A 27,706-nucleotide genomic window follows, 5' to 3' on the forward strand; every position below is an offset into this window, starting at 1 on the left:
TGCCCGGGGTTTCGAATCTATCCACTGCTGAATGATAGACATGCACCAAATACTTCACGTACGTCAATTAATTTAATTAAAATACTTCAATTTTTTCCCTTGTAAATGCAATTTCTATAGTGTCTATCTTTTTTGTAAGTAAGAAAAGTTCAGTTGGTATAGAGCCATGCACACTTCCTCTACAAAATATTGACAAAATCAGGAAGTGTACGGAATGTATTTTCAAAAATTATCTCTCATAGTCCAGTTATGTATGTCCGCAGTGCTTCTACAAAACCATTTACGACTTCTTTTAGGTTAGTACGGTTTTGTGTACCACCTCTACCGGGCTCCTAGACCAATGCCATATCAAGTAACTCTTCTACCTTCTCCTTCATCAACTTCTCTACCAATATCCTCTCTTATTTTTATATAAAGAAGTATTCTCAAATTCCTTCTCTTGTCCCCCTGTGTCTAATGTACTAAGGGTTTCGTCTACAGCTGGCAAATGAAAATTTAATAAGGCCTTTATTCTACGCCATTATTAGTTCTCGGATTGTAGGCGGCCGCCGTAACTGTGACTACCATTCAGATGACCAAGGTTCGTAGGTAGGTAGGTAGGTATAGTGGTTGTTAATTGACATACCTAGGCCTGCTGTAGGCCCATCGCGCAAAACCTGTGGCTTTAATATATCTAACAACTTTTATTAGTTTTAAATTGGCTACGTCTGCCAAATTATTCGAAAAACACTTTCCTTGAATATTGCACCTTCTAATACCCAGATCCAAGCACCCCCATAGGAAGCGTTCTATAGTCTCTTCTTCTCCAATGTCATTACAGCTACTGCAGTAATCGTTTCTTTAAGACCAACAGGCATTACCTGATAGTCATAATTTCAACTTGAAATACTCTACAATGATCCGGTAGCCGAAAGAAAATTCTGACATTCCCCTCTTCAGAGTGAAATCATCCGCCTACGTGCTCATCCCTCATGCTCATCGTAACATCCTGAGAGTATGAAATGATAGAAAAGGTTTTTGCTAATAGCAGTCACCTTTCGGCAGGCAATGGCAAATCCCCGATTGTATTTCTGCGATGGGCTCAAGCCAACACACTTCGGATTATAGTAGAACAATCAGTTGAGTAGCGCTCCCCGCTCTACATGCTGTTCGTAGACTTTAAAACGGCGTTCGACACTATCCATCTAGACGCAATGTGTCTGGCACTGAGTAGAAAGGGAGTTCCCGCCAAGATAATCTGCCTCATCAAAGCCCTCTACGAGAACTTTACAAAGGCGATATCAGCGATCCATTCACCATCAACGCAGGCGTACGGCAAGGTTGTCCCCTGTCGCCCCTTCCCTTCGCCATCGTCCTTGATGATGTCATGAGCCAACTGACCCTGTACAAAAAAGGCATTATATGGAGTTTCACCAGACATCTTGAGGACCTGGACTTCGCCGATAACATCTGTTTCCTCTCTCCCAAACTCTCTGACATGCAAGCGAGGGTGGGCAAACTAGTCGCACTGGCACGCACTGTCAGGTCACTGAAGGTCAACATCACCAAGCCCAAGGCCATGAGAGTTAACCACAATAACGCAAGGCAGATATTGGTTGACGGATGCCTGGTGGAATTCGTTGAAAGCTTCTGCTACCTAATTAACATGTCAACTACCGGCTAAACCAAGCTATGGCGGCATTCGGGTGAATGCATACAGTATGGGGAGTTCGCAAATCTCCCGGCGCACTAAACTACCAATATTCGGCTCATGCGTAAAGGCAGTATTGTTGTACGGAAGCGAAACATGGCTGGTATCTATCGTCATCGCACAGAGGCTACAATTTTTCAACAGAAATGCCTCCGCATCATCTGCAGAATATTTTGGTCTCCAGCAGTAACCACGCACTGTGGAGATCAACGAACGAGGAACCCATCTTTAGGCAAATCAAGCGCAGAAAGGGACGATGAGAAAACCACCATTACGCGAATGGCACTGGACTGGAACCCGCAAGGGAGTAGAGGTCCCGGTCGATCAAAAAATACTTTGAGAAGGTCGATGCTGCGCGAACTTGCCGATGCCGACATCTCATAAAAAACTATCTGTCGTTCTAGCACGTCTTCAAGCTGTAAGTGTCTCTACTTGCAGAACTACTTGTAAAAGTACGCCACAAATTAGCAATGGTCCATAGCCCAAACCCCTTATAAAAATATACATAGATATTATACAAGATCTCAAATATCAATGTACTATATTCGAATTTTAATTTTTTTGTGGCGATATGTTGGTACTCATGTCTCTCACTCATGCCGACGAGTTCGGCCATTTTGAATGTTCAGTTAATTGTTGACAGCTGCTTTGCTTGCACGTGTTTCGGCTGGTCTTCGATTTTTACCTATTCAAAAAGATGGATCAAATTTTGTGTGAAAAACGAAATTAAGTGCGCGAACGCATTCCGAATGTTGACTGTGTCATATGAAGAAGCTACTTTGTTTATCGGTGGTACAAAATGTTCTCACAAGGCCGAGAAGATGTGAATGACGAAAAACGTGTCGGACACCCGAGCACTTCAACAACAGACGAAAAAATTGATGAAGTGAAGAAAATGGTATTGTCCAATCGTCGAATCGCCATTAGAGAAATTGCTAGGACCTAGACATATCGATTAGCTCGTGCCATTCGTTTTTTTTTCAATGATTTGGGCATGAGACGGGTCGCCGTACAATTCGTACCAAAACTGCTCAATTTCGACCAAAAGCAGCATTGCATGAACAGAGGGTCATAACTGCTGACGAATCGTGGGTTTATGGTTATGATGTGGAAACCAAAGCTCAATCATCTCAATGGAAGCTGCCGCACGAACCAAGACTGAAAAAAGCGCGGCAAGTTCGGTCGAATGTATAAGTTTTGCTTACCGTTTTTTCGATTGCAGGGTCGTTGTGCATCGTGAGTTCGTGACACAGGGTAAAACGGTCACTAAAGGATATTACCTGCAAGTTATGCGAAAATTGCGCGAAGCAATCCGCCAGAAACGTCCGGATTTGCGGAAGAACAAAAATTGGCTCTTGCGTGACGACAGCGCCCCTGCTCACACATCGTTGCTTGTGCGCGTAATTTTTGGCCAAAAACAACACACTAATGATGCCACAGCCACCGTATTCCCCAGATCTGACCCCCAGTGACTTTTTCTTGTTCCCCAACCTGAAGAGGCCCATGAAAGGACGACGCGACGCTACGAAAGACGACATCGAAGGAGGAGCTGAACAAGATAAAAAAAAATGATTTTTTGGAGTGCTTCGAAGATTGGAAAAAACGTTGGCACAAGTGCATAATATCTCATGGGGATTACTTTAAAGGAGATAAAATAGATATTAATGAATAAATAAATAATTTTTGAAAAAGCGCAAAATTCGCGATACTTTTTGAACACACCTCGTATACCTATCGATAATTAGCAATATTTTGACTTTAATATTATTTTTAAGTACTTTTATTATTATTTATATACATTTCTCAATTTATATAAATTTTTCAATTTATATAAATTTCTCAATTTATATAATAAAAAATAGCGACCGTTTCTATTTTCAAAGGTTCTAGCCGCTTTACTGATTTTACATCAGTTGCGACAAATGAAAGACTTAAGCAACAAACTTGTCAAGCAAAGCTTCTTTCATTCCAGTGTCCCTAGCAGAATCTCTGATGTACATACATATGTGTTTAGTAGTTTTAATATTACTATACTTTTCATGTATTAAATTTCAAATACAGCCATGTGCATAAAATATAAAATGAGTAGAAGAAGAAGAAGACGTAGAGCTTTCAGTTTAGTTATTCAATGTCTAAGACATCAGTCACATGCTTGCGACTCCTGGTTAATTGAATCTTACATATCGTATAATATCTTATAAATAAAAATGAATATTTGTTTATTTGTACGTACTTTATGAAATATCAATACCTTAATAACGTCAAAAATAGACGATATTTGTACATGAGGCGTGACATTTCCCATGCAGACCAGTTTTTAATATTGCCATATAGTTTCGAAAATTTGTATGGGAGAGTAATAGGATTTGGGACAGAAGCATACTACAATATATAAATGCCTTAATAAGCATAAAAAGTGGACGAAATTTTTTTATTAACGCCTCAAAGCATAAACAGAATAACGGTTAGATATTACTTTACCACTAGTACCACATAAAATAAACAAGGAGAAATTTTCAGCGAACAAACAGAAGAAAGGAAAGCAAAGATACCTTAATATTTATAAGTTCAAAATGAATGTATAAATATATACAATAATATATGTATAAATATATATATGTGCCCATCTGGTTTAAAACTGTTTTACGCTTGAGCCGCTAATGATGACGACTTGGTTTTTCCAAAGCCAAATCTTCAGCGTTGAAAGGTGTACTTAGACGTTGCCTGTGAGCTATGACACACTATTTCGCCACGTCAGTGGCGTGTAGAATACCAAGATTATGAGGGGGTTGAGGTTTCTCACACAGTATGGAGTATTGACGATGTTGCGCAGCATCCCTTGTGCTTGAGCATCCCCATAGCTGAATGTCATATGTCCACACCGGTTAAGAATTTGGTTATAAAGCAGTAGTTTGTTGTAAGTTGACAGAATAGAGTGTCTGCTAATAAGGTAAAGAAGGTTTTCGATTTTATTGGGCGGTATTGATAAAGAAGGCGTTGCATCGCCCCTACAAACCAACTTCTAAATATTGCATGAATTCGAAACCCTACAATATCAATGCCATGATATCACCGAAATTTGATCGGGAATAGGTAATGGGAGCACAACAAATAAAAAGTAGGTAGTGAAAGAATAATCCAACCATACTTAGTTTTGATCTGCACGGTTTTGTTCACGGGTTTCCCAAATTTCCCAACATTTAATATTCTTAAATTCCTTGGATCTTCCTGGTGTACCGCCGCTGCACAAACTGTCACTTAAAGTCGGCGTACCAATTATTTTATTGACCACCACGATTATATACTTGAACAGCAAGTATTGTGAAGAAACTATTCTTCAGATATGCCGCTTTATTTGAAACGATTGCAGTTTCCCATTCCACTTGCGTTTTCATTGGCCATCAGTAAGGCATAAGGTCAGTCTTTTCAAATGTGAGGATTAAATTTGGAAAATCCATGTTTTTCATATAGCCAGCGGTATAATATGTAGTTCACGTGTCGGACAGCCAAAATTTATTCGTTTTTGCCAAAGACGGAAAAACAAAAAAAGTTGTATATCCTAAAGAACTTAAATAAAAAGTCATTAGGTTAGGTTGAAGTGGTTGTCCTGTGGGACACACTCAGGCTAATAGCCCATTGTGATGACACGTGGGGAGCTTTCCCTATTTCTGCTAAAACCATTGTGTGCTTTTCAAAAATTTTAGAATATCTCCTATTTCTGCGGAACTAAGATCTACCAATTCGTTAAAATATTGTCTGCGTAGAATAGTAAATCTCCGTCTGGATAGAGCAGAACAATGGCAGAGAAGGTGTAAGATTGTCTCTTCCTCTTCCTCAGCAAGACAACTTCTATAGAAGTCATGTGCTTGCAAACCCATCTTTTGGGTGTACCTACCTATTAGACAATATCCCGTTATGACTGAAATCAATGTGCTAAGACTGTGTTTATTTTGGCTTAGCATTGAGAGTCGGCCACAGTTGATGGGCGATTTTGCAGGTGGCTTCATTACGCCATCTTTCGTTTGCTTTACTTACGATTTCTTCAAGGATAAGTAGCTTACATGTTTGTAAGGGCATGCCTATGTAATTGTCTATGTACTCATCGGTCAACTTGGTGTCGAGTCTCGCTAGTTCATCGGCTCTACAGTTACACTCAGTGTCGCAATGGCCAGGAACCCATATTATCCTTAGGCGAAATGACTTAGCCATCTCGTTAAGAAATGTGCAGCTAATCATGGCTACCTTGGAGGTTGTTGACTGTTTTGTGAGGGATTTTATCGCCGCCTGGCTGTCAGTGAAAATGTAGATGTCATTTCCGGATATCGCATCACACTGTATCAGTGTCACGGCTTTCGTTATTGTCATCAGTTCGGCCTTAAAGACACTACAGTAGTCGGGGAGCCGAAAACTGAAGGAGATCCCCAGATGCTCGGAGTATACACCTCCGCCCACCCTGCCCTCGAGCTTTGAGCCGTCTGTGTATACATGGATAGACTCGCCCTACATCGTCCCGTTCCCACTCTTCCCTTGAGGGTAGAAGGGTCGTGAATATTGTAATGGCAAGTGTGGGCGGGAGTGCATAGTCAACCAATCCGGGAATCACCGAAGTGCCAGCCAGGATTTTGCCGTGACCGTAGCTCTTATTTGAGCACATACTTAGAGTGTTCAGCCTTATTGCCGTGCTACGCGTGATACATTTTGCCTGCAGATCTACCGGCAGGAAGTTTAATGTCGCATATAATGCTTTCGATGGTGTGGTTATCATCGCGCCAGTTATGAGAACAGATGCTAGTCTTTGAACCTTGTCAAGTTTTTTGATGTTCACCCGTTTCTCAAGGGCATTCCACCATATTACAATACCACTGCTGTGTACAGCCAGTGTATCTTTCTGGGTTCCAATACCCATCTCTTTCCAATTAGCCTTCAGCAGGAGTACAACGCCATCATAGATTTGCGTACTCTATCTGCGACTGTGAGCCCCCAATTTAGCTTCCTATCCAGTACAAGTCCTAGATATTTCGCCTTTTCTGTTACTCTAAGTGAATTCCCTTCTAGGAATATGTGTTTAAAAGCAGGTATTTTATGTTTTCTGCTAAATAGTCAATAATATAGCATTATATTTCATTAAATTTCAACAGGTGAACTGATTACATGTTATAACTAAACGAAACAACCATTTTAACAAAATTAGTTTTTCTGCGACAGTGACGCACCAGGTGATCTAGTAAGTAATTTTCAATAAAACAAAATCGGCTCAAAAAAATGTTTTAATTAAATGTCCTTGAGTAACGTCAGTAACCGAACAAAATGCAACAGAGTTTGCTAAGTTTTGCATCAAGAATAATTTTATTAAGAAGCCTTAAATTCTACGATTGTATGTAAATGAGGCATCCAGACCACAGCGAAAAATGCAAATTCAACAAATATTCGAACACGAATACCTTTCTGGGTGTTTGGCCGAGCTCCTCCTACTATTTGTGGCGTGCGTTTTGAAGGGACCTGCAGTTTTATGGCAGAAATACCATTAAATTAAAAACAAACTTTTTTTGATCGTCGGGTGTACAGATGTAACCCATTTAAGTATCTTAAAAGTGTATTTTCAGTTTTTGTTAATTTTTCTTAAGGTAAAATAAACTGAAAACCATTAATACACAAATACTTCTAAGTCACTACTTTTTTTTTAATTTAAAATGGCATACACATTTATGAGCGCGACTATTGCGGCGCTAAATCACTATATTCTGCTTCTTACTTGCTTTTGTCCCACTTTACTTGGGGTTAGCTCTCCTAGTTCGTAATTTCCAAATATTTGGCTTTCTCGGGGGCATAATGATGTTTCGGTAGTTGATTACAACAGTAACGCACTCCTCTTCAACTTTTATGACCTAACTATAAGTTAACTACAGTGTAATGAAGAACTTCCTGTGTATTGAATTTGTGGTTTTTCACATATTTATTTATCTCTGTATAAAGCGCATTTAATTGTTGTGTGCGGTTTTCGTTGCAAATGCAAATACCTCTCCGGAATGCATCTATTTTATATCCAACCATAAATTAGATAACTTTTAGCTAACTTCTAAGCAACTAACTATAAATTAGTTGAAGAGTCATGCGGAGTCGGACAATTCACTACTGCCTAGAGTATCGCAATGTTAAAGTAATTACATATTTGGCTCCATTAAAAATAATCCACGTATCAGCCTCTAAAAGCCACGCATCAGCCACATTTATGAGCGCGACTATTGCGGCGCTAAATCACTATCTTCTGCTTCTTACTTGCTTTTGCCCCACTTTACTTGGGGTTAGCTCTCCTAGTTCGTAATTTCCAAATATTTGGCTTTCTCGGGGGCATAATGATGTTTCGGTAGTTGATTACAACAGTAACGCACTCCTCTTCAACTTTTATGACCTAACTATAAGTTAACTACAGTGTAATGAAGAACTTCCTGTGTATTGAATTTGTGGTTTTTCACATATTTATTTATCTCTGTATAAAGCGCATTTAATTGTTGTGTGCGGTTTTCGTTGCAAATGCAAATACCTCTCCGGAATGCATCTATTTTATATCCAACCATAAATTGGATAACTTTTAGCTAACTTCTAAGCAACTAACTATAAATTAGTTGAAGAGTCATGCGGAGTCGGACAATTCACTACTGCCTAGAGGATCGCAATGTTAAAGTAATTACATATTTGGCTCCATTAAAAATAATCCACGTATCAGCCTCTAAAAGAGGAATAGTTGGATTATATACCAAAACGGGAAAACCAATATATCTCCAAAACCAATTAAGCTAAGACTGCAACTTGGCACGACTGCAATTGTATATACCGTACTTACAATAAAAAGAGCTAGGTATTGGAATAGGGGGTGTGGCATCTCCCATATAAACTGAAATTTCTAGTTCGGGTTTCTCATCTCATATAGCATGTGCTAAATAAGTGCATCAATGTAAATTTTAAAATCTTAAAACTACTTTCATGGATGGCTAACAAGGTTTGAAAAAAAATTGGCATATTTTATCACATTGTATAGTTCAACTGAAATTGGATAAAACCTACTAGTTATAGTTAGAATTATTTTTGGTAAAATTTTTGCATATACTACTGTGGGCAAAAAGTAAGGTGAATTTATTTGTCAAACTTCGCGGGATTAAAATTTCGCTCTACTTATTTTTTTCAAGAGTTGGCAGCACTTTTAATAACATCTGGGCCAACTTTCATGTGAATGTCATTATCAGTAAAATATTTACGCTTATGTTTACCAAACGACCAAGAGTGCATTTTTCGATTTTTACAATGTCTGATTTGATTGAGCAGAGAAGTGCCATCAAATTTTGCATTGACTTGGATTTATGCTTACGACCCTCAAACAACCGACTAATCAAGCGAATATCGTGCTAAAGGCGAGGCCAGACTGAAAAGAGCACGTCAAAGGCGTCCAAAAATAAAGGTCATGATGGCAGTTTTTTTCGATTTTCGTGGTGTGGTGCACTATGAATTCCTTCCACCTGGCCGAACTGTTAATAAGGAATATTATTTAAGCGTTATGCGTCATTTACGTGAAGCAATTCGTCTAAAAATACCAGAACTATGGGCCAACAACTCTTGGTTTTTGCATCACGATAATGCACCGTCTCACACTGCACTCGTTCTTCGTGACCATTTCGCCAAAAATTCCACGCATATCGTTCCGCAAACACCGTATTCGCCTGATTTGGCTCCGTGTGACGTCTGGCTAATCCCAAAACTCAAGAGACCACTCCGGGGAACGCGTTTCGAGTCGATTGAGGAGATAAAAGCTGAATCGAAGAAGGTGCTGAAGGCTATACCGGAAATGGACTATTTGGCATGTTTCGGGGATTGGAAAAATCGTTGGCATAAGTGTATTTCATCGAGAGGGGATTATTTTGAAGGGGATGAAATTGATTTACAAGAATAAATAAAGATTTTTCATTTTACAACCAAATTCACCTTGCTTTTTGCCCACAGTAGTACATATGTGTTTTTACCTATTAGAGTACAGCCGCCGGTGCTTTTTGGGACTGGATTTGACTCCCACTGTGAGCAAGAAATATCAAAACAAACATTTTTTTTAATAGCGTTCCCCTCAGCAAGCAATGAAAAAAGCTCCTCATCAAAACCATCTGCCATTCGGACACTCATCCCATTTATAGAAGAATATAAAAGCATTTCTTTATTAGATTACTACAAATACAAATTTTGGCGTGACTTACAACTTTTTATTTGTAATATTTTTGATGATCAACAAAAAAGAGAAATCTATATATGTCGTTAACTACTTATTTATGCAAATAAAAATACTCATCGAAAACAAGCGGCTAGCTACTGATTCCAAATACAAAAAACAAATATAAAATTTAGTAAAGCGAAACAGAAAAAGACAAATACAACAAAATAACGACATCAGCTTTGATGATGACAGCCGACGCAGTCAAGTTCAAAGCGAATAGAATTGGAAACGAATTTTTATATTGGGAATCACCCAGCACAAGCAGAGTTGATCACTAATTAATTGCAAAAGGAAAAAAAGTTGTAGCTGCTTAACACATTGATGACCAAAGGGGATTAAAGAAATTTGTGCATACTTTTCATATTTACATCACTGGAGCATGTAGACCTTGCCCCAGTGCTGCCCTGAATGACGTTTTGCACTTACTATACCTCCCATCGACTTTTACGTTATTTCCAACGCTGCTCAGAGTGCAATCAGGCTAAAGGAGGTTGGCAATCCCAAGCGCCATGGTAGCATTTTTGGGCTGTTAAAACCGCATTTCTCTGAACTTCGATCTGAACTCTGAACAAATATCTCTACCCGCAAACTGGAATTTGAAGCGCGTGCCAGGGCATTGTTTCCAAGTAAGCAGGATTAGAACGAGGGGAAAATCTGTACCGAAACGGGAACCTCTGTCTTCACCGACGGCTCCAGGATGGAATCAGGAGTCGGAGCAGGGGTTTTCTCTAAATCAGCCAATTTATCTATTTCCTTCAAGTTTATCTAATCATTTAGTTTTTCAAGCAGAAATCTTTGCAATTCTGCCGGCATTTAGAATGTTTAGGGAACCCGGAGGCGAGGGAAATATTAATATAACATTTTTTCCGATAGTCAAACGGATCAAGGCTCTGACGACACCATGGTGTAGATCCAAATTGGTCAAGTACTATAAGGAAGAGATCAAATCTTTTGGATGTGCAGCTAATATATCTCTGTCCAGGGTTCCAGGACATAGAAATATAAAGGAAAATTAAATTGCTGATGAGCTTGCCAAGAAGAGGGCTGAATTGATCTCAAAGACCTGCTATACGGTCATTGGCATCCCCTTGACTATTGTTAAAGGCGTAGTGCACAACTTATTTCTCAGGAAAGCGCAGAAAAAATGGAAACCCCTGTGGCCTCAGTACAATAGACTGAAACCTCAGAAAGTCTCCCATACCATTCAATTTCCAAACTCGTAACTGTGTTTGCCGGTCATTAAACGATCGGACCGCACACAGAAAACCTAGGTTTAACTTTTAATCCCCATTGCAGAAGTTGTGGAGGCCTTTTAGGGAAGGAGACTGTTGAGCATTTTCTCTGTAAATGTCCGAGTTTGGTAGTTGGACGATTAAGGACACTGGGTGCTTTTTTCACGACGGCCTGGGGCAGTGCGCCAACCTTAATCCCATCAATATTCTCCATTATCTCAACAGCGCTGGCTAGCTGTAAATATCTGCCTGTTCCATCCAAACGGCACTTTAGTGCTACTTGAGGAGTGCCAGAGTGGTACTTCAACCATTTCACCTACCTACCTACCTTTCATATTTACATCTCGAGACGACCTGCTTATAGATACAGACAATTTCAGTTTCATTTTTTGCGCCTTAACTAATTACTCGTCCTATAAACGAAGACTCAAATAATAAATTCACATTTTATTGATTTTCATTATCAATGGGCTCTTCGGAAAGTGACTCACTTACAACATCGCCCGAGCCATTAAATATAAAATGGGGTTCGTATTTGCTAGCCACTTCTTTTTCTTCTTCCGCGATAATTTTGTATATTTATGTAATCTATTTAAGGGAGTGTTTGAAGCAAAAGTGGATGTAAACGAAAATCATCAAAAACGCCTAATACTGATAACAAAGACCTCAACTCTAGTTAAATACCAATATGCATAATTGGCTCTTACACCCTCTACTGGCTCTTTAGCTGAGCTTCTCCTCCTATTTGCATGTGCGACTTGATATGGTTTCACAAATGGAGGGACTTACAGTATTAAGCCGATTCCGAACGGTAAATGGTTTTTTGTTAATGAGGACCTTTTCATGGCAGAATTCCCTCGCAGGTTTGCTATTGTCTATCGTGGAGCGAGCGCTATTAAAAAAAAAAACAATTTCTATCATTTGTTGTTTCATGCACGGAGATTCGAACATGTACACTTCCGAATAGTAGTCAATCATTCGGCTACGGCAACTACAGTAATTTAGGAAATATGCTAAAATATGTTTAAAGTTTTCCCCTTTTGTTTCATGCTCATCAATCAGCGATCGGTCTCGAGGAACTCCACACCCATTGGCTGCCTGAGAGACGGATCAGGGTGTTGGACGATGATCACTTAGGTAGCTTCTCGTCGCCCATTTTTTGACAAATCCGAACTCGAGCAATACCAGATCGAATAACGTGCCAAACATTCCCGCACCCATATCTACTTGCTGAATAAGCACCTGACTTGATGGTTAATTTTTTCAAGCCCTTCAAGTCACGTGGGCCCGATGACATTATACCTGCTATACTCCAGAAATATGCGGAGGTATCTTGTCGTTGGCCTCTTCGTATCTACGCGACCTACATAGGTAGGAGCTGCATACCCAGATCTTGGAGAGCATGTATCTCCTAAGGCTTTCAGCCCAAACAGTCTCTTATCGTTCTTGCTGAAAGATCTTAAGAGGCTGATTGATCTGTACATAAAGTATGGAATTCCACGAGAGAATCGTACGCTCAGCAGACATATTATAAAGGCAGATTCTTAGAGTCTGCTTTGCATACTATTGTTAAAGATATCGAGGTGTCCCTCTCTCAGAGAGAGTTCACTGTGGGTGCCTTCCTCGATATGAGGAACAAATAACTTTTTTAGAAAATTCTCCAGGTCGTTTATATCCTCATTTGTAAAAGCAATGTGTTTTCCTATTTATTAGGGAAAATAAATGGCTTCTTCCTAGTAGGTCTTCCATGGCAGCCCGCTTTTCTTAAGACTCTTATGGCAGTTGAAGCAGTAATATATTTTTAAACCGTATTCCTTATTTCATCTTTCACTTTTGAAGCAGTAGTTTTGCATCTTTCTTCGAAAACCCTATACTACTGCGCTTTCCCATACCTCTCAATTTACAAGGATGCCCTGCTCTTAGCCTTCAAGTTATAATCTCAGTATTTTCTTATTTCTCAATTACTCTTCAAACTGATGCTTTTGCCCTGCCTGTTGTTCTTCCTATTCGTCGATAGCTTTGTCCTTTTTTTCAACAATTTTATTATAATTTTCCTCTCGCCAATGTCAATTTCTTTTCTTTTTGCTACCATTGTAAGGCTCTGCACAGAATCCCGTTGGAAACCGATATACTTAAAGGTTCCTAAATAAAAATAATAGTTTTCCGTACCAAAAAATCGTGCCAACAACACAAAAAAGCAAATCCGCAAATGATGGTCGTATACTTTCGACACCCGTCTTACTACGTATTACCGAAAACAAAGTACCATTCAAATCGGTGGCGACGCATTGCGGTCATAATTTTTTGTCGATACGATAGTAAGCAGCGCAGAGCTTATTATTATTATTAGGCTACTGCACATTGCGACAAAAAGAGATCTATTGTGCAAAATCTACTGAAGCTTGTGAAAAATTTTAGCACATTCTGGGGTTTATTGTTCCATAATTTATATGAATGCACGGCAATGCCACTAAAGGAGAGTAGCCTTTTTCTGGGTAGTGCAGGACATTCACAAAGAATTTATGCTGAATTTTCAGTATACATTTCACAGATGGTGGTCTCAGAGAGATTAATTTTGTTTAAGTTGCATCTCAGTGGCCTGTAAAAATTCAAAAGTAATCTGCTGAGCGAAAGTAGCTTTTCAGAAACTCCTTTATCCGGCGTTCGGAATTGTTTCGCTTGTCGCTGACCAATAGAATTTCGCCAGTGTCTAACGAATTTCTTGTCCTCCCACCTTCTGATAAATTCATTAATGTCGCATTTTGTAAGTCCACAGAAAGGATCAAGGCCAATTAGAGGCATGTTTGCTTCTTTTTTTGATCGTTGATCAGCTATTCCATTTCCTTCATTCATATCCAGGAACCTCACCTAATAATACTGGGTTGAAGTTCCCTAAGGTATTAAACAGGTTTCATGCAGTCACTTGGCATTTTTGAGGGGATTACAGTCGATATAAAAGCTTTCAAAGCCGCTTGACTATCTGAAAGTATGTAAATGTGGGTATGTACCTATTTCTGCCTGGAAGATTGTTGGGTAAAAATACATTGGGAGCGATTTGTTCTTTTTTTTAATTTAGGCCCATTGATTATTGCCCTTGTCCTATTATTTTCACCCATTAGATTTCGATCCATCTGTAAATATGCAAGTTTGAAATCTAACATAATTAACTGAATTTACCCTAAGAATTTCATTTACAAATACATAGTATCTAAAAATAGCAGGATCGAGGAATTATGACACGTAGGGTGTACTACAAAAGAACCCACTTAAATTTAATTCAAATAAATATTTTGTTCTTACGTGGTTTATATTTTTGTTCAATATAGTATTTCGTTGGGCCTACCCTTGCCTTTACCACTCTCCTTAACCGATTGTTCACCGAAAAATGCGAGTGTTTTTGTTCTTTCAGCCGTTGTTTTATTCCACTCACGCTCTAAATTATCCATCTAGAACTCTATTTTCGGTATAACTATCAGAGCTGTCTTAGATTTTTCTACTATTTGCTTTCAACTGTTAAAACGTGTTCGACGTAGTAGTCTTTTGACTCCATTAAACAGAAAAAAATATCACAGGGAGCCAAGTGAATTCGATGGCTGTTCGGTATTTTAATGGTATTAGTTTCGTTCTTTGTCACAAATTAATGGATAATGTTGGGATGTGCAACGGTGGGTTATCATGGTGAAAAATCCACGATTTCTTTTCCCACAAATCCTTTCTTTGCTGGCGAATCCCTTCACGTAAACGTCTCAAAAATGTCCAAACTGTCTGACCTTCTGCCATAAATTCATGGTGCACAGTAACTTTGAACATCGCTTTGAACTGAAAATGACATGATTTCTTTGTCTTGTTTCATTCGGAGCTGTCCACTCTCTCGCCTGATGTCTGGATTGCGTGTCGTACACACATCTCGTCTCCAGTAGTGACGAGTTTGATGAATGTTGGGCCGGATTCATCCTTGGAAATCATGTCTTCGACGATATGTTGTTGTAGCAGTATACATAACCCTGTCAGTGTAGTGTAAATCACCAGTCGTCTCCGTCTAGCTCATCTAACGGTAGTCCCGGGAAACTTGCTGTTTTGACAGGAGAGTGGGTTGGATGGGTGGGTGCTAAAGTGATACATGAGTGGGTTTGATGGGGCATATGAAAAGGTGGTTAGTGTCGTGCAGGGTGTCTTCACATGCTCGATATCAACGCAGTCCCCATTTTTGCATAAAAATCAGGTCTATTGGGACCAACTTTGCAAACCCAACACGACGCAAACGCAAATCATTAACTTTAGTGTTCTGAACAGATCCATAAACAATGTTGAAGTCCTCTGCCAGCTATCTAAATGTTAATTAGTGGTAATTGATCAATTTTTTTCACTTTATTGATGTTTTCATCAGTTTTTGATGTCGACGACCTACCACTACGTTCGTCATTCTCGATGGGCCCACAATTTCTTCTGAAGTGTTTATGCCACTCGTAAACGGCTGTCGGCTGTTTTCTTTGTAATATCATTACCGTAACAGTTTCGCAACATTTCCAAGGTATTCGCACCATTGAATCCAATTTTAATACAAAATTTAATAGATACAAACAAACTCAAATTAATTTTTACAACTGTGAGAAACCTGCAGAGGTATATTTACTTAAGACCATCGTCTTTCTTTCACAATTAGCTGTACAAATTTTTGTAGGAATATTAATCGCAGATGTGGCGACCTAACAAAACAAAAAAAAAAATAACTCATATCAGTTGATTTAGAGCGTCACCTGACGGTTGATCCGGGAACTTTTTAAATAAATAAATAAAGGTGGTATGCGGCCTTTTTATTCATCCCACAAGTACTCTATCTTCATGAATTCCTTCTGACTCGCATGGAACATAGAGTCTAGTATCGATTTGAACGTTTTGTTGAGTTTTCAGTAATAGAACTATTTCATATAAACGCAAATTCTACAACTCCAAGCCCAGCTTATCAAGGTGTACGATACGGAGATGAGGATAGCAATTGAATAGGTATATAGATTGCAGATAGCTGCTTCCACAGATTTCTAAAACGACTTTACACCCCAATGCTGAATGTGTGGTATGTCTTTTATGTATGTTGTGTGAGCAACTTGTGAGGTCAAAAATATTCAAAATGATGACTTACTCAAAGCATTAAATAAATAGTACAATTTCATTTCGGTTAAAATCTTTAATGGATTTAAAGGTTTAACAGATACAGAATACGTATTTTTCAGCCGCATTCACTAACGGTAATAACAATTCCAACACAGATTTGTTACAAAAATTGTTTTACGAAATACATCAGCGGTAATGTAAATTTAATTAGATAAATATATGTACATAATTGTATGCTTATGCACTATGAGTGACATACATATTTATTTACTTGGTAAATTCTCATATCAAATCGATTCCATATGTAAAAATGTGAAGCCACAAAAATATTAGCACGTACCGTTATCATAGACATCACTATAATTATTATTATCAGTTTTACAATAGTTTCTACACAGACACAATCACCTCGTAGATTCACGCACACATTACATTGCAATACAGTACAGTTACTTGTTTCGTAAAAAGGATCTACACTAGGAAAATGCAATATACTCGTATATTTAGTATGTATTTGCTTATCCCCATTCGAGAGTTCTTTTAAAGCTTCGACTTCACTTGAGGAATAATAATATCTTTCCACCAAGAAGGCCGCTCAAATGCGCCCTTATTGGTCATAAATTCACTTTGTAGATTCTCGTACAAAAGTCCATCGGATTTGGCAATGACCGAATTCAATGCGAAATCGGGTGGTGCCAAAGCGTCCGCCACCGATACTGCCGATTCCTTGAGTTCGCTACATTTAGAAAGCAAACGTGCACGTACCGCTTCTGCAAAAGATGCCGATTTTGCAAATCCCCCCACGTAGAACGTGGTCATGTGACGATCAATACACCACATGGAGTAGACGGCGAAAAGGAGTTCTAGCACCTGTGATAGTTCGGTGTTAACGTTCAATCGACGAAAACGTTGCCTAAAACGACTCAAGGCAAAGTATTCGGCATAGGCCAACGACAAGTCCCGCGCACCATAAACCTGCGAATTGTTGCGCGCATCGAAGCGGTGTGCGCCCGCTTTTATATCCTGGGCCACGCGTTTTGACGTCTTATCCACTAGGTAGCATAGCATCCATTCATAGCAATGAAGGACAACTAAAAAAAGTAGAAAGTAGAATGAAATTTAGTACAATATATAATACAGTTATCCATATTTCACTCACAATCCATAGATTCGATTGGACTTTCACGCAAGATATTCTCGTAGGTGTTTTGGAGAATGTCGCCTCGATTTTTTAAGAAATTTGCAGTGCCCACTGGGCTTTCAATGGTGCCGTTCCATTGACGCAGAAGCCAGTTGGAAGCTTGTTGGCCGAGCACGTTGTTATCGCCTTCGTAGGTGACACTCGGATCGTGATCGTTGCGCAGATCGCCCAGCTTGGAGGCTTTCAAATAGCCATGACCTCCACAAGCTTCTCGCGCTTCCTGAATTGCATCTCTCGCTGTCCATGTCATCAGTGGTTTCGAAGAGGAAATAACAGCGTGAATTTCGGAAACAATTTGGGTCTGTAATTTGGAAAATAGTTCATTAAACCAAATGCTTAAGTCGTAGGTACTATATATAATCGTATGAATGAAATAAAACCAAATGTAATTAAATTCATGAAATAAAGTCAAACAAAAAACGTCTAAGCCAGAAAAGGTGCAGCACGGACCCATTTCGTTACCTTAAGTTGTATGACCCACTTCTACAAGCTACTTAGTTGCGCATGAACCCGAGATCATCAAGACTAAGCAAGTCCAAAATAGCCTAACTAATTTAGAGTAGGTTGAAGTGGTTGCCACTGTAGGACACACTTAGGATAATAGTCCATTGTGATGCCGCGTGGGAAACTTGTGCTTATCTCTCCTATAACCAGTGTGTAATTTTCAAATTCCAAATTTTCAGAAGATCCCTGATTTCCGCAGAACTGACAACTTCCAATTCAATAGAAAACTGTCCATCTAAAATAGTAAATCTACGCCTGGATAGAGCAGGAAATGGCACAGATAGTGCAAAATCACCCCTTCCTCATCTAACTAATCTAAGGAGAACTCTGTAACAAAATTAAGGCTTATTAGATACCGCTTTCGAGTAGCTATAAAGTTATACCGGATTTGCTCAAAAGCAGTTTATCATTAAGAGTTTTTTCAAATGATTTTTGTTAATAAAACCAAAGGTTTTACAAAATGGACTTGATTCTAGAAATTAACCCCTGTATATAAGTATATGTACATAATTGAAGCTTACACCCCTAGACTTGTCCGTTCGAAGCGAAAACTTATTTGCATTCCACTTAAATGATACAGTGAATGATGAAAATAAAAGGTTCTTAAAGGCATAGTTAATGAAATGTTCAACTTACCAACAACTCAAATCCGTTCGAATCCTTCTGCGACCTTTCAATAATTTCGAGGTAAATATCGGTCAACTCCGTCACAGCAACTTTCAGTACACCAGCAGCCGCAAGATAGGGGAATATTCGCCATTGCTAAATTTTCATAAATTAATTTTGAAACTTTAATAAGGAAATATTTTTTACAGATACATACAGGTACATAACGAGTATTCTTATTAAACGTATAGAACTCTCGAGTGAGATATTTGTCAAACCAGGTTGTCCGATCAAGCACACTATATTGGTGGGACTCCTTGGTTTCATTTTCTACCCGCGCGTACCGAATAAAAAGATATTTGCATGGATGCATATGTTTATGCGTTGTACAATTAGCATGCAATTGTAAAGCCAATACCCGCTGGTACCTTTTGTAAAGCAGTCAGAACCATAATTTGAAATTTTAAATTTTAACAGGGCGAGCCAAAAAGCACCGAGAGAATGGCAACTCCTAAAAAAAACTCACTCTAAAAAGCCCATTGCATTAAAATCTCTGAAAAGTAAAAGGGTAGATAGTCCAGGAGGAAAGGAGAGAAAGAGATAGGATAGAATAGAGACAGAGACAGAGATAACTATATATTTATATATAATTGGCGCGTACACCCTCTTTGGGTGTTTGGCCGAGCTGCTCCTCTTATGGCGTGGCGTGCGTCTTGATGTTGTTCCACAAACGGAGGGACCTACATTAGTAGTAGCGACCGCTATTAGTAAACACTTTTTCTTCATTTCGGTACTTTACGGGGATTCGACCCTAAGATCGATCCGAATTCCGAATGCGAGTCACGCACCAGCCCATTCAGCTACGGCGGACAAGACAGAGATAACTAGTCTTTTGAAAATTTACCAGATTCTTTAGCAAATATAAAAATATCCTCCTGCTTAATGAAACGAATATTACTCATTCTCATAACATCGAAACACAAAATTCTAGTAAAGGTAGGACGCTTACAGAGAAAATTCTCAGGGCTATCCGGATCCTCTAAGCAAGACATATAAGTCGGGTCCTCAATAATTCCATTGGTGCTCATATGCTGACCCCTTTCTCTATTGTGTCCTGTAATAATACCGACCATCAACCGAACATCTTTTTTTACCAAGTTTTAGAAGAAAGTTCGACAGTTTTCTGTTCGAATTTGTCACAAAACACTTTGCAGTTCTGCAGCTGTCTAGACTGGACCATCGCTCTTTATGTAAATTGCATACATAATCGCTGATCCAATTCTTGTTTCTTGTAGAACTGATTCCTATTATTGGCTCTGCTCAGAGCCATAAATCCATCGAAGAAAAGTTCTCTTGAATGCTCCCTGAATATACATCTTCTTTTTTTTTTGACATTGTGTGCGTTCCGGCAAAAAAGCAAACCTTTAATGTGTAGATTTTTTTCGTCCAACAAGGGTGCCAACTGTTATCAAGAGCTATTCTAGGCTCGAAATGAAGGCTTATATTTTTGATGGTATTTATGCCGGTTCCTAATTAGAAAAATACAGTCGCAGCATCAAAGTCATAGCTACTTGTAGCGACGTGACATAGGCTTATTATTAGGAGATCATTTTTTATCCTCGCTTGAGACTAGTACAACTCCTCTTGATTCCTACTCTCTACTGAAGAAAGCCGTTCTGGTGCATAGTACGAACGTTTTCTGATATCGAATTGAAATTCATACGAAAGTAAGTTAATTTATCTGAAGCTTCGCTTGGTTTCGTACCACTCAGAGAGGTTCTTATACAAGGAAGATAGATTTACATGGTGGTTCTTATCAATATTGTTGGGACTTATGATCGCTGATGAGAGTTCATCATTTTGTATAGCCACAAACATTCCGCAGAAATAGCAAGCTTAGACCGGGCATCGTATATTTTGTATTTTTACTTCCGATGTACGGAATGCAGACGAGTGACCAATATCAGGCTGTTTGCTTATCACAGGGGTTTGTTTAGAAAAAAAAACTGAAATCGTGTTGGTGAAATGAAGAAAAAATCAACACAACCTCCGCAAATGTTATTTCGTTACCGTCTGAACAACTGCTGAATGGACGAGTGAATACGAGTGAAGTGCGCGGACACAATTTGCTGCCGAATCCCCGGTGAAGTAGCAACCGAAAATATTCTCACAATTTCTCTTCGGATGGCGAAACCTGATACTCTACCATGCTTCGAATTTAATTTTTTTGTCCAGGGTACCTTCCAGGATTTCAAGTACGGTGAATGTTAGTCTATGGTGGATTTGCCTGGCCTAAACGAAATAGCTAATTAATTAGGATAGTTAATTGCGGGTTTCAGTTCCTCAGCTTTCGTAATAAGCACTCTTCATCTCCGACTTCATTAAATATAATTCACACAGACTCGCTCCCTTTCAAAGTTTATAAATTATGGAAATTTACCGTGAAATCATTTTTAGGGAAGGGGCTTATTTTGGGCTGAACGCGTAGGTGAATAACGCAATTTCTGTATATTTGGAATGAAAACTATTCTCCCGAGGCTCTCCAATTTAGATCAAAGATCCAATGGCATCTAGGAAAAGTCATTTTCGACTGTGGTTTCATGCCAGGGGCATTATTGGTGAAAACTTCTTTAAAACTGAAGATGTAACCAACATTTTCAACGCGTTATTGGGCCGAAGTTTTTATAACCGAATCATTTCAAGGAATGTATGTGTGACTTCTTAGGTCATTTAAATTGAATTGTCGTAGCGATCCCAGATATTGAAAATATCTTCCACTCTTTTGAGTTTTAATTGTAAAAATATATTCTACTTATGTATCTTGAAAAACCACCCGTTATATACATTTGCATGTCTGTACTCACTTGAAGCTGATATTCTATGATCGCCACTTCTGGTCCATCTTTTTCAGGCCCAAACTGCTTTCTCAGTGCGGCATATCGCACTGCAATCACTGCCGCGCTTGCAAGCGTATTCGCTGATTCCTGCATGATTCCAATACGACCCGCAGAAAAGGATTCCAAGGCAGCACCCAGCACTTTGCCGGGCTCAGAAAAAACGCTTTCGTACACTCCCTCAGGTGTCACGTCACCAGTGCGGTTGAGCAGATTTTCGCGTGGTATGCGGTAATTCGAAAACATTACAAAACCATTATCTATGCCATTTAGACCAATCTTTTCGCCAATATCTCCAACCAAAACGCCTGGATATGCTTGCAAGGTATTCGGATCGCGTATTGGAATCAGAAAGCCGTGCAGTCCATGGTTTTCACCATCCGCCGTATATAAATTGGCAAATGTCATAGCGATGGTTGCTGTTTTGCCCAAATTACCAACCCAGCATTTCGCCGCCTCAAAGTCTGGTGTATTGATAATGAATTCCTGTGTGCTGGGATCGTATGTAGCAGTTGTGCGTATGTTCTTCGTATTGCTACCATGCGCCAACTCGGTAATAGCCAAACATGTTATCAGCTCACGATTCCAAGCCGCATCGTAATACTTCTTATGGCGTTCGGTACCCATAGCACGCATTGCATTGTTGAAGAGTCCTACACCCAAGGCGATTTTTACCGACAAACTCGGACAGTATGTGTGTAAAGCCTCATTTATGCTCATCAAATATTTGGTCTTCTCACCGAAACTCTTCTGTTCGATCTCTTTCGGGATGAGATCTAGATGTGGCATACGATTTACTTGCATAGCACAGAGGTGCTTCTGCTCATCGGCAGGCAGTGTAGTCTTGGGCTTCGAAAAAAGTGGATCGCTCTCTAGGATTTTCCATACTTTATACTGCAGAAGGAAAATTCATAATTTCGTTTTTAATATTGCCAGCAATTAAATAAAAAATATTACCAACCTTTATTCGCAAATCCTGTTCTCTTTCAAATATCAATTTAAGCTGCTTCCAATCGAATTTGGCGCGATTGCGATATCTACACAGTGGTCCTTTTGGAAGATCCGGTATGAATGAAGTATCCGGGATCTGGCTCATATCGCCGGCTTTTGGAACTGAAATGAACAACTCTATGTAATGCGCATTTTATCAAAGTTAAAAGGCAACCAACTGCTATACTGAAGAGGAGACAAGTCGTGGCGGGAGGAAATATAAGTAAAGTGGTAATCGTGTGGCTTTTGTGCGTGTGCATACATGCACTTGCATGCTTGCATATGCACATACATACCAACCCATGTGCGTGGGAGGGAAGTGTGTATGAAATGCGAAACCATTGGCAGACTTAGAAGTGCTATAAATCGATGGAATTAAAGTCTGAGGTAAGCAAACTCTATTTAAATACAAGCAACGGAGAATAGCAATTTCGAAGTTTGCGTGTGAAATTAAAAACCAACTAAAATGCTATCATACAAGGCATCTATTGTATGTAGGTATCTGGTGAGGCATCAACAGCAATTCTTACATAAAAACTTTACATTTTTTTTGTTTTGCGCATATGAAAGTGGAGTAAGTCCATTTTTACAAAAAATTAGTTAATGATAAAAATGAATATAATTTACTATGAACTTTCCATATATAAACTTTTCCAAAAAAAAATAAAAATAATTACTTTGAAAGGTGTGTAATTTCAATAGTGCATTTTTTTATGTGTGGCAACATTGTAAATGACATAAACATTTTTAGAGTTTCCCGGAGTTTCGAAAAGGTAATAACGCGATATACCTCCAGCGATATATGCACTGGCCAAAATAGAAATTTTAAATTGGCTCTAATGTGGCTTAAAATTATTCAGTCCCACAAGAACGGCGTAAAAATATCGACCATAAATTTGGGAAGTATCGAGAGTACTATAAGAAAAAAATATACATATATTGTAATATATATTATTATCATTAAACAATGTTGAAAATATAAAAAGTTTATTTTGAATGAAATGAAATAAGCTGATTTTGTTTCTACAAAACCAAGGCACAACTAAAGGTGGTGGCACTAGACCAACAACAATATTTTGTACCTTTGATTGTCAAAGAAAAGTGTAGGCAAAATAGAAAACAAAGAATGAATTCGCCTTGTTTCACTCTGAGCTGACAGCTACATGGACATGACGAAAAAAAAACTAAATCAGCTGATTTACCGATACCACCTCTAATAAATTCGCCTTGTGCAAAGCCCTAAGAAGATGCGATTCTAAAAAACGAAAAAAAATAGCGGTGGTGAAGAAGTGAATTAGTTGAAGACATGTGGGCTAGGGTTATATTATATAATTGGCGCGTATACCATTTCTGGGTGTTTGGCCGAGCTCCTCCTCCTATTTGTGGTGTGCGTTTTGATGTTGTTCCACAAATGGAGGGTCCTACAATTTCAAGCCGACTCCGAACGGCAGATATTTTTATGAGGAACTTTTTCATGGCAGAAATACACTCCGAAGTTTGCCATTGCCTGCCGAGGGGCGACCGCTATTAGAAAAATGTTTTTCTTCATTTTGGTGTTTCACCGAGATTCGAACTTACGTTCTCTCTGTGAATTCCGAATGGTAGTCACGCACCAACCCATTCGACTACGGTGGGCTAGGGTTAGGTTAGGTTAAAGTGGTTGTCCAAAGAGTGGGCACACTTGGACGAAGAAATCAAATTCATCCTTTGTGAAACGATTGCGAAGGAAGTAAGATGGAGGAATACCGATAGCGATAGGGAGAGAGGAGGCGGTACGGGGGAAGGAGGTTGGGTTGAGTATACATGTGTGGATTACGAACGACAACTGCGTTACGATTGTGTTAACCGCTTTATGCTGCTGATGAAGTTCATCAGATTTTTAATATCAAGGCCTTCCATATCAGTAGGCGGAGCAAAGAGTCAGATCCAAGATGTCTAAATCTTAATCCCGCGAGGGCAGGGCAGCGCAAAAATGATTCGAGATAATTCCACATCTCACAACATGCATACCTCGCGTCGTTCACGTACTCACGACATTCGAGAACTGAGATATTGTCAACATCAGAAGTTCCCTCGAACGCTCTCTTTTCGCGGGGCAATTACCTCACAGCTACCTTGTCTGCCAGCTCATCCGCCTCACAGTTTCCGTAATTTCGCTGTAAGTAGGACCCCAGATGAGCCTTGTGTAAAAAAATTCTGTTGCAATCGTAAGTTAAACCAGGCATTCCCTGACTAGTTTCGAATGCCGCATCATTCAGCCGAGGGACCTAATTACCGCATTGGTATCGGATTAAATATGTCAAGAAACATTTAATACTCAGATGAGTAGCCAATCAGCGGCTCTGAAAATATTAGTTTGAAGTCGCTAAAAATTTTCGTTAATTTTTGAAAATTTTTTGCCCTGAAGGTGTTACACATTTCCCCATATAACGAATGCAGGACTTTTTTTTTGCATAGATCCTGGAAACAGGATGAAACTTGGATTATTTTGGTCTTCATTAATGAATTATATTTTTATAAAGAAACAAATTAAATTATCATGGAGCTCAAAAAAACACCCGATGCTCCACAATCTCTTCCGATTACTTTCCCTACCGCCTCTGAAGGTTGCCTTCAATGAATTAATTTCTTATTGCGATGGGGCCGACAAACGAAAATAAATACAACAGTCATTGTTGACTTAGGCATTTCGAAGCAATCAAATTTCAACAATAGGATACTTAACGAGCCACATCCCTACTTACACATGTATGTATATATTTGCACCTGCATATATGCATTTTCATTCTTATGGATTTTTGTAATCCGAGTTTGTTCAATCTGCGTATTTGTTGTCATAGCACAACTAGGAATAAACAAATATTTATGTTAATATACACACATACATATGTATGTATATTTATTATCCAAATACGGTATGTCGTTACACAAATATTTACCCTGAAAAACGATATTAGTAAAAGAAGTCATTCAAGAATTCCTGTGAATAGTTTTGCTTTATAAAAATGCAGTATAAAAGTTATAGATATGCATAGAAAAGCCTTATTTCACGACTATTTCATTCAGTCGTTAATGAATGACTTTTGTTTCCGTATTTGCTCACGAATGTATTGTGCGAGCTTATCTATCTACTTATTTATATAGACAGAAAAATATTAGTTTTGGTGCAGTGAAGGCCCGGGAGCAAAATATCACATAGCAAATATACACAGCTTTGTAAAGGGTGATCAGATTGGAGGCATTTTTTCCAATAGGGTTTTTTGGACAGATCACGCGTGACTACTGCCGAACTAAATACATTTTTTTCCCGTATTAATTGATATTTCATGATAGAAAGGCTTACGCCTCAAAGACGACGCTCTGTGAAAAGTGTTCATTGCGCGCTCAGACCAACTTATGGTGTACATAACCGTCGTACGTTTTTGGCTTAATGGCCATTACGTACAACCGTTAGGGGCGGCCTACGGGCTGGAGGAATCAGCTACCCATACTTCTTCATAGACGAGGCTGGCGCCAATGTAATAGTAAATGCCGAACGCTAATACTATCGCGCCATGATAAACGTCTTTTTGAAGCCCGTGATATCCACAACATTCAGTGCCAACAAGACGGTGCTACTTGCCATACAGGCCGTAAAACAATGGATTTACTGCGTCGTCGTTTCGGTGAGCAAATTATTTCTCGTCCCGGACCAGTAGATTGTCCACCAAGATCATGTGATATCAGACTTTTGGACTTTTATTTGTGGGCGTACGTAAAGTTAGAGGCATTGGAAGCCAACATTACTAAAGTTATTCCCGAGATACCGACCGAAGTCCTCCAGCGAGTCATTCAAAATCGGTGTTTGCGGATGTCCAAATTACAGCGCAGTTGAGGCCAACATTTGAAAGGGATTATCTTTAAAAAATAAATGTCATGAATGGTTCTACACAAAAATAATAAAGATTGCCCAATCAATTTCAGTTTTCGTTGTTTTATTTCATTTTAAAAACCGACACCTCCAAGTTGATCCCCCTTTACATAGAAATACCGGACTTTCACACAATATCATATAACTATCATTACTTTTACTGGACGACCTAATAAAACTGTTATTTTTGCAAAAATATATTCTTCTATTTCCGTATTATCAAAGAAAGAACGCAAATTACACAGAAATTCAGTATCTACAATTATAAGGAGTAAAAAAATCGGAAAATAATCACATTTTGAACTGCGCATTTTTAGCGATGTACATATACCAGGCACCCAATAGCGCGATCTTACCCCTATGGGCTTTTTTTGTGTGAAGGTATCTTAAAAATAAAGTCTATGAAACAAGCCCAGCGACCATCTCAGCACTAAAAGAAAATATCGTCCTTGAGGTGAGTTAGGTTAGATTATGGTGGTAGTCGTTCCGTCCGATTGTGATACTACTGTGCGACACGGGGACCTTATTTATTTTTCTTCATGAAACCATTTTTTGGCTTTCATGAATCGCAGGATTGATGCCAACCGCACGCCAAAGAGTTCCGTAAAAGAATTGAAAAGTATCTGCCTAGAAAACGTGCTCTAATTTTAGCTAAAGCTGGACAATTTCAAAGGAAGTGCTCAACTTTTTCTTCCTCTTCGTCTGCTTTACAGTTTCTACAACATTCATCAGAGAAAACTCCTAGTCTCAAGGAATGTCTACCAAATAGCCAATGACCGGTTACACAAGCCACAACATTCGAGACCGCTCTTAGCAGATTCTTTGTCCTTTTCTTATCTTTTTGCGGCCATAGCAGCCTAGCACTTACGCAAGGTTTGTGAGGCAAATATCATCACTTCTCCAACGAAGGCCAGGTTCCAAAATTGTATCCGCAGTAACGTCAAGATTTAGAGAGAATCATGTAAAAAAAAAATAAAATCCACACTTGTCTTCTTTGTAATCATTGGTTATTCTTTTCTAATTTAACTCTTAATTCCTAATTCTGCCACCGATATACGGGGTATCTAAATTTTAGACGCTTGCAGCCAATGAAATATGTTGAATATTACCAAATCTGATTATAGGCAAATTATTTGGATTGAAACCTTAAGTGCTTGTACAAAAACGCGTCATGTCCACGTCAAAGATATTAAAAATTAATTATTTATATATAAAAAAGCACAATTACATATTAGCTCATAAAAATGTTTACTATGCCTAGATAAGATTTGATTTTTATTGTTCGAAAAAGCGAAATCCTTAAACTATCAAAG

At 38.9% G+C, this 27,706-nt stretch overlaps 1 protein-coding gene across 2 annotated transcripts in view; it reads right to left on the reverse strand.

Moving 5' to 3' along the window:
* Positions 1–16,355: 16,355 nt before the first annotated feature.
* The window catches only part of LOC128863190 (peroxisomal acyl-coenzyme A oxidase 3), a 36,240-nt gene continuing 24,889 nt past the window's right edge, over positions 16,356–27,706 (reverse strand). The window contains exons 2-6 of one of the 2 annotated variants that reach the window (XM_054102208.1): positions 22,455–22,606; positions 21,464–22,387; positions 18,630–18,755; positions 17,448–17,790; positions 16,356–17,379 (exon numbers count right to left, since the gene is read on the reverse strand). In XM_054102208.1, the coding sequence (XP_053958183.1) occupies positions 16,829–17,379; positions 17,448–17,790; positions 18,630–18,755; positions 21,464–22,387; positions 22,455–22,589 (2,079 nt within the window). In that variant the 5' untranslated portion in view covers positions 22,590–22,606 and the 3' untranslated portion in view covers positions 16,356–16,828. The remainder of the gene's footprint in view (positions 17,380–17,447; positions 17,791–18,629; positions 18,756–21,463; positions 22,388–22,454; positions 22,607–27,706) is intronic. The other variant, XM_054102207.1, reaches the window with a different exon arrangement.

This window comes from Anastrepha ludens, chromosome 5 (assembly GCF_028408465.1).
Source record: "Anastrepha ludens isolate Willacy chromosome 5, idAnaLude1.1, whole genome shotgun sequence".
NCBI classification, from domain to species: domain Eukaryota; kingdom Metazoa; phylum Arthropoda; class Insecta; order Diptera; family Tephritidae; genus Anastrepha; species Anastrepha ludens.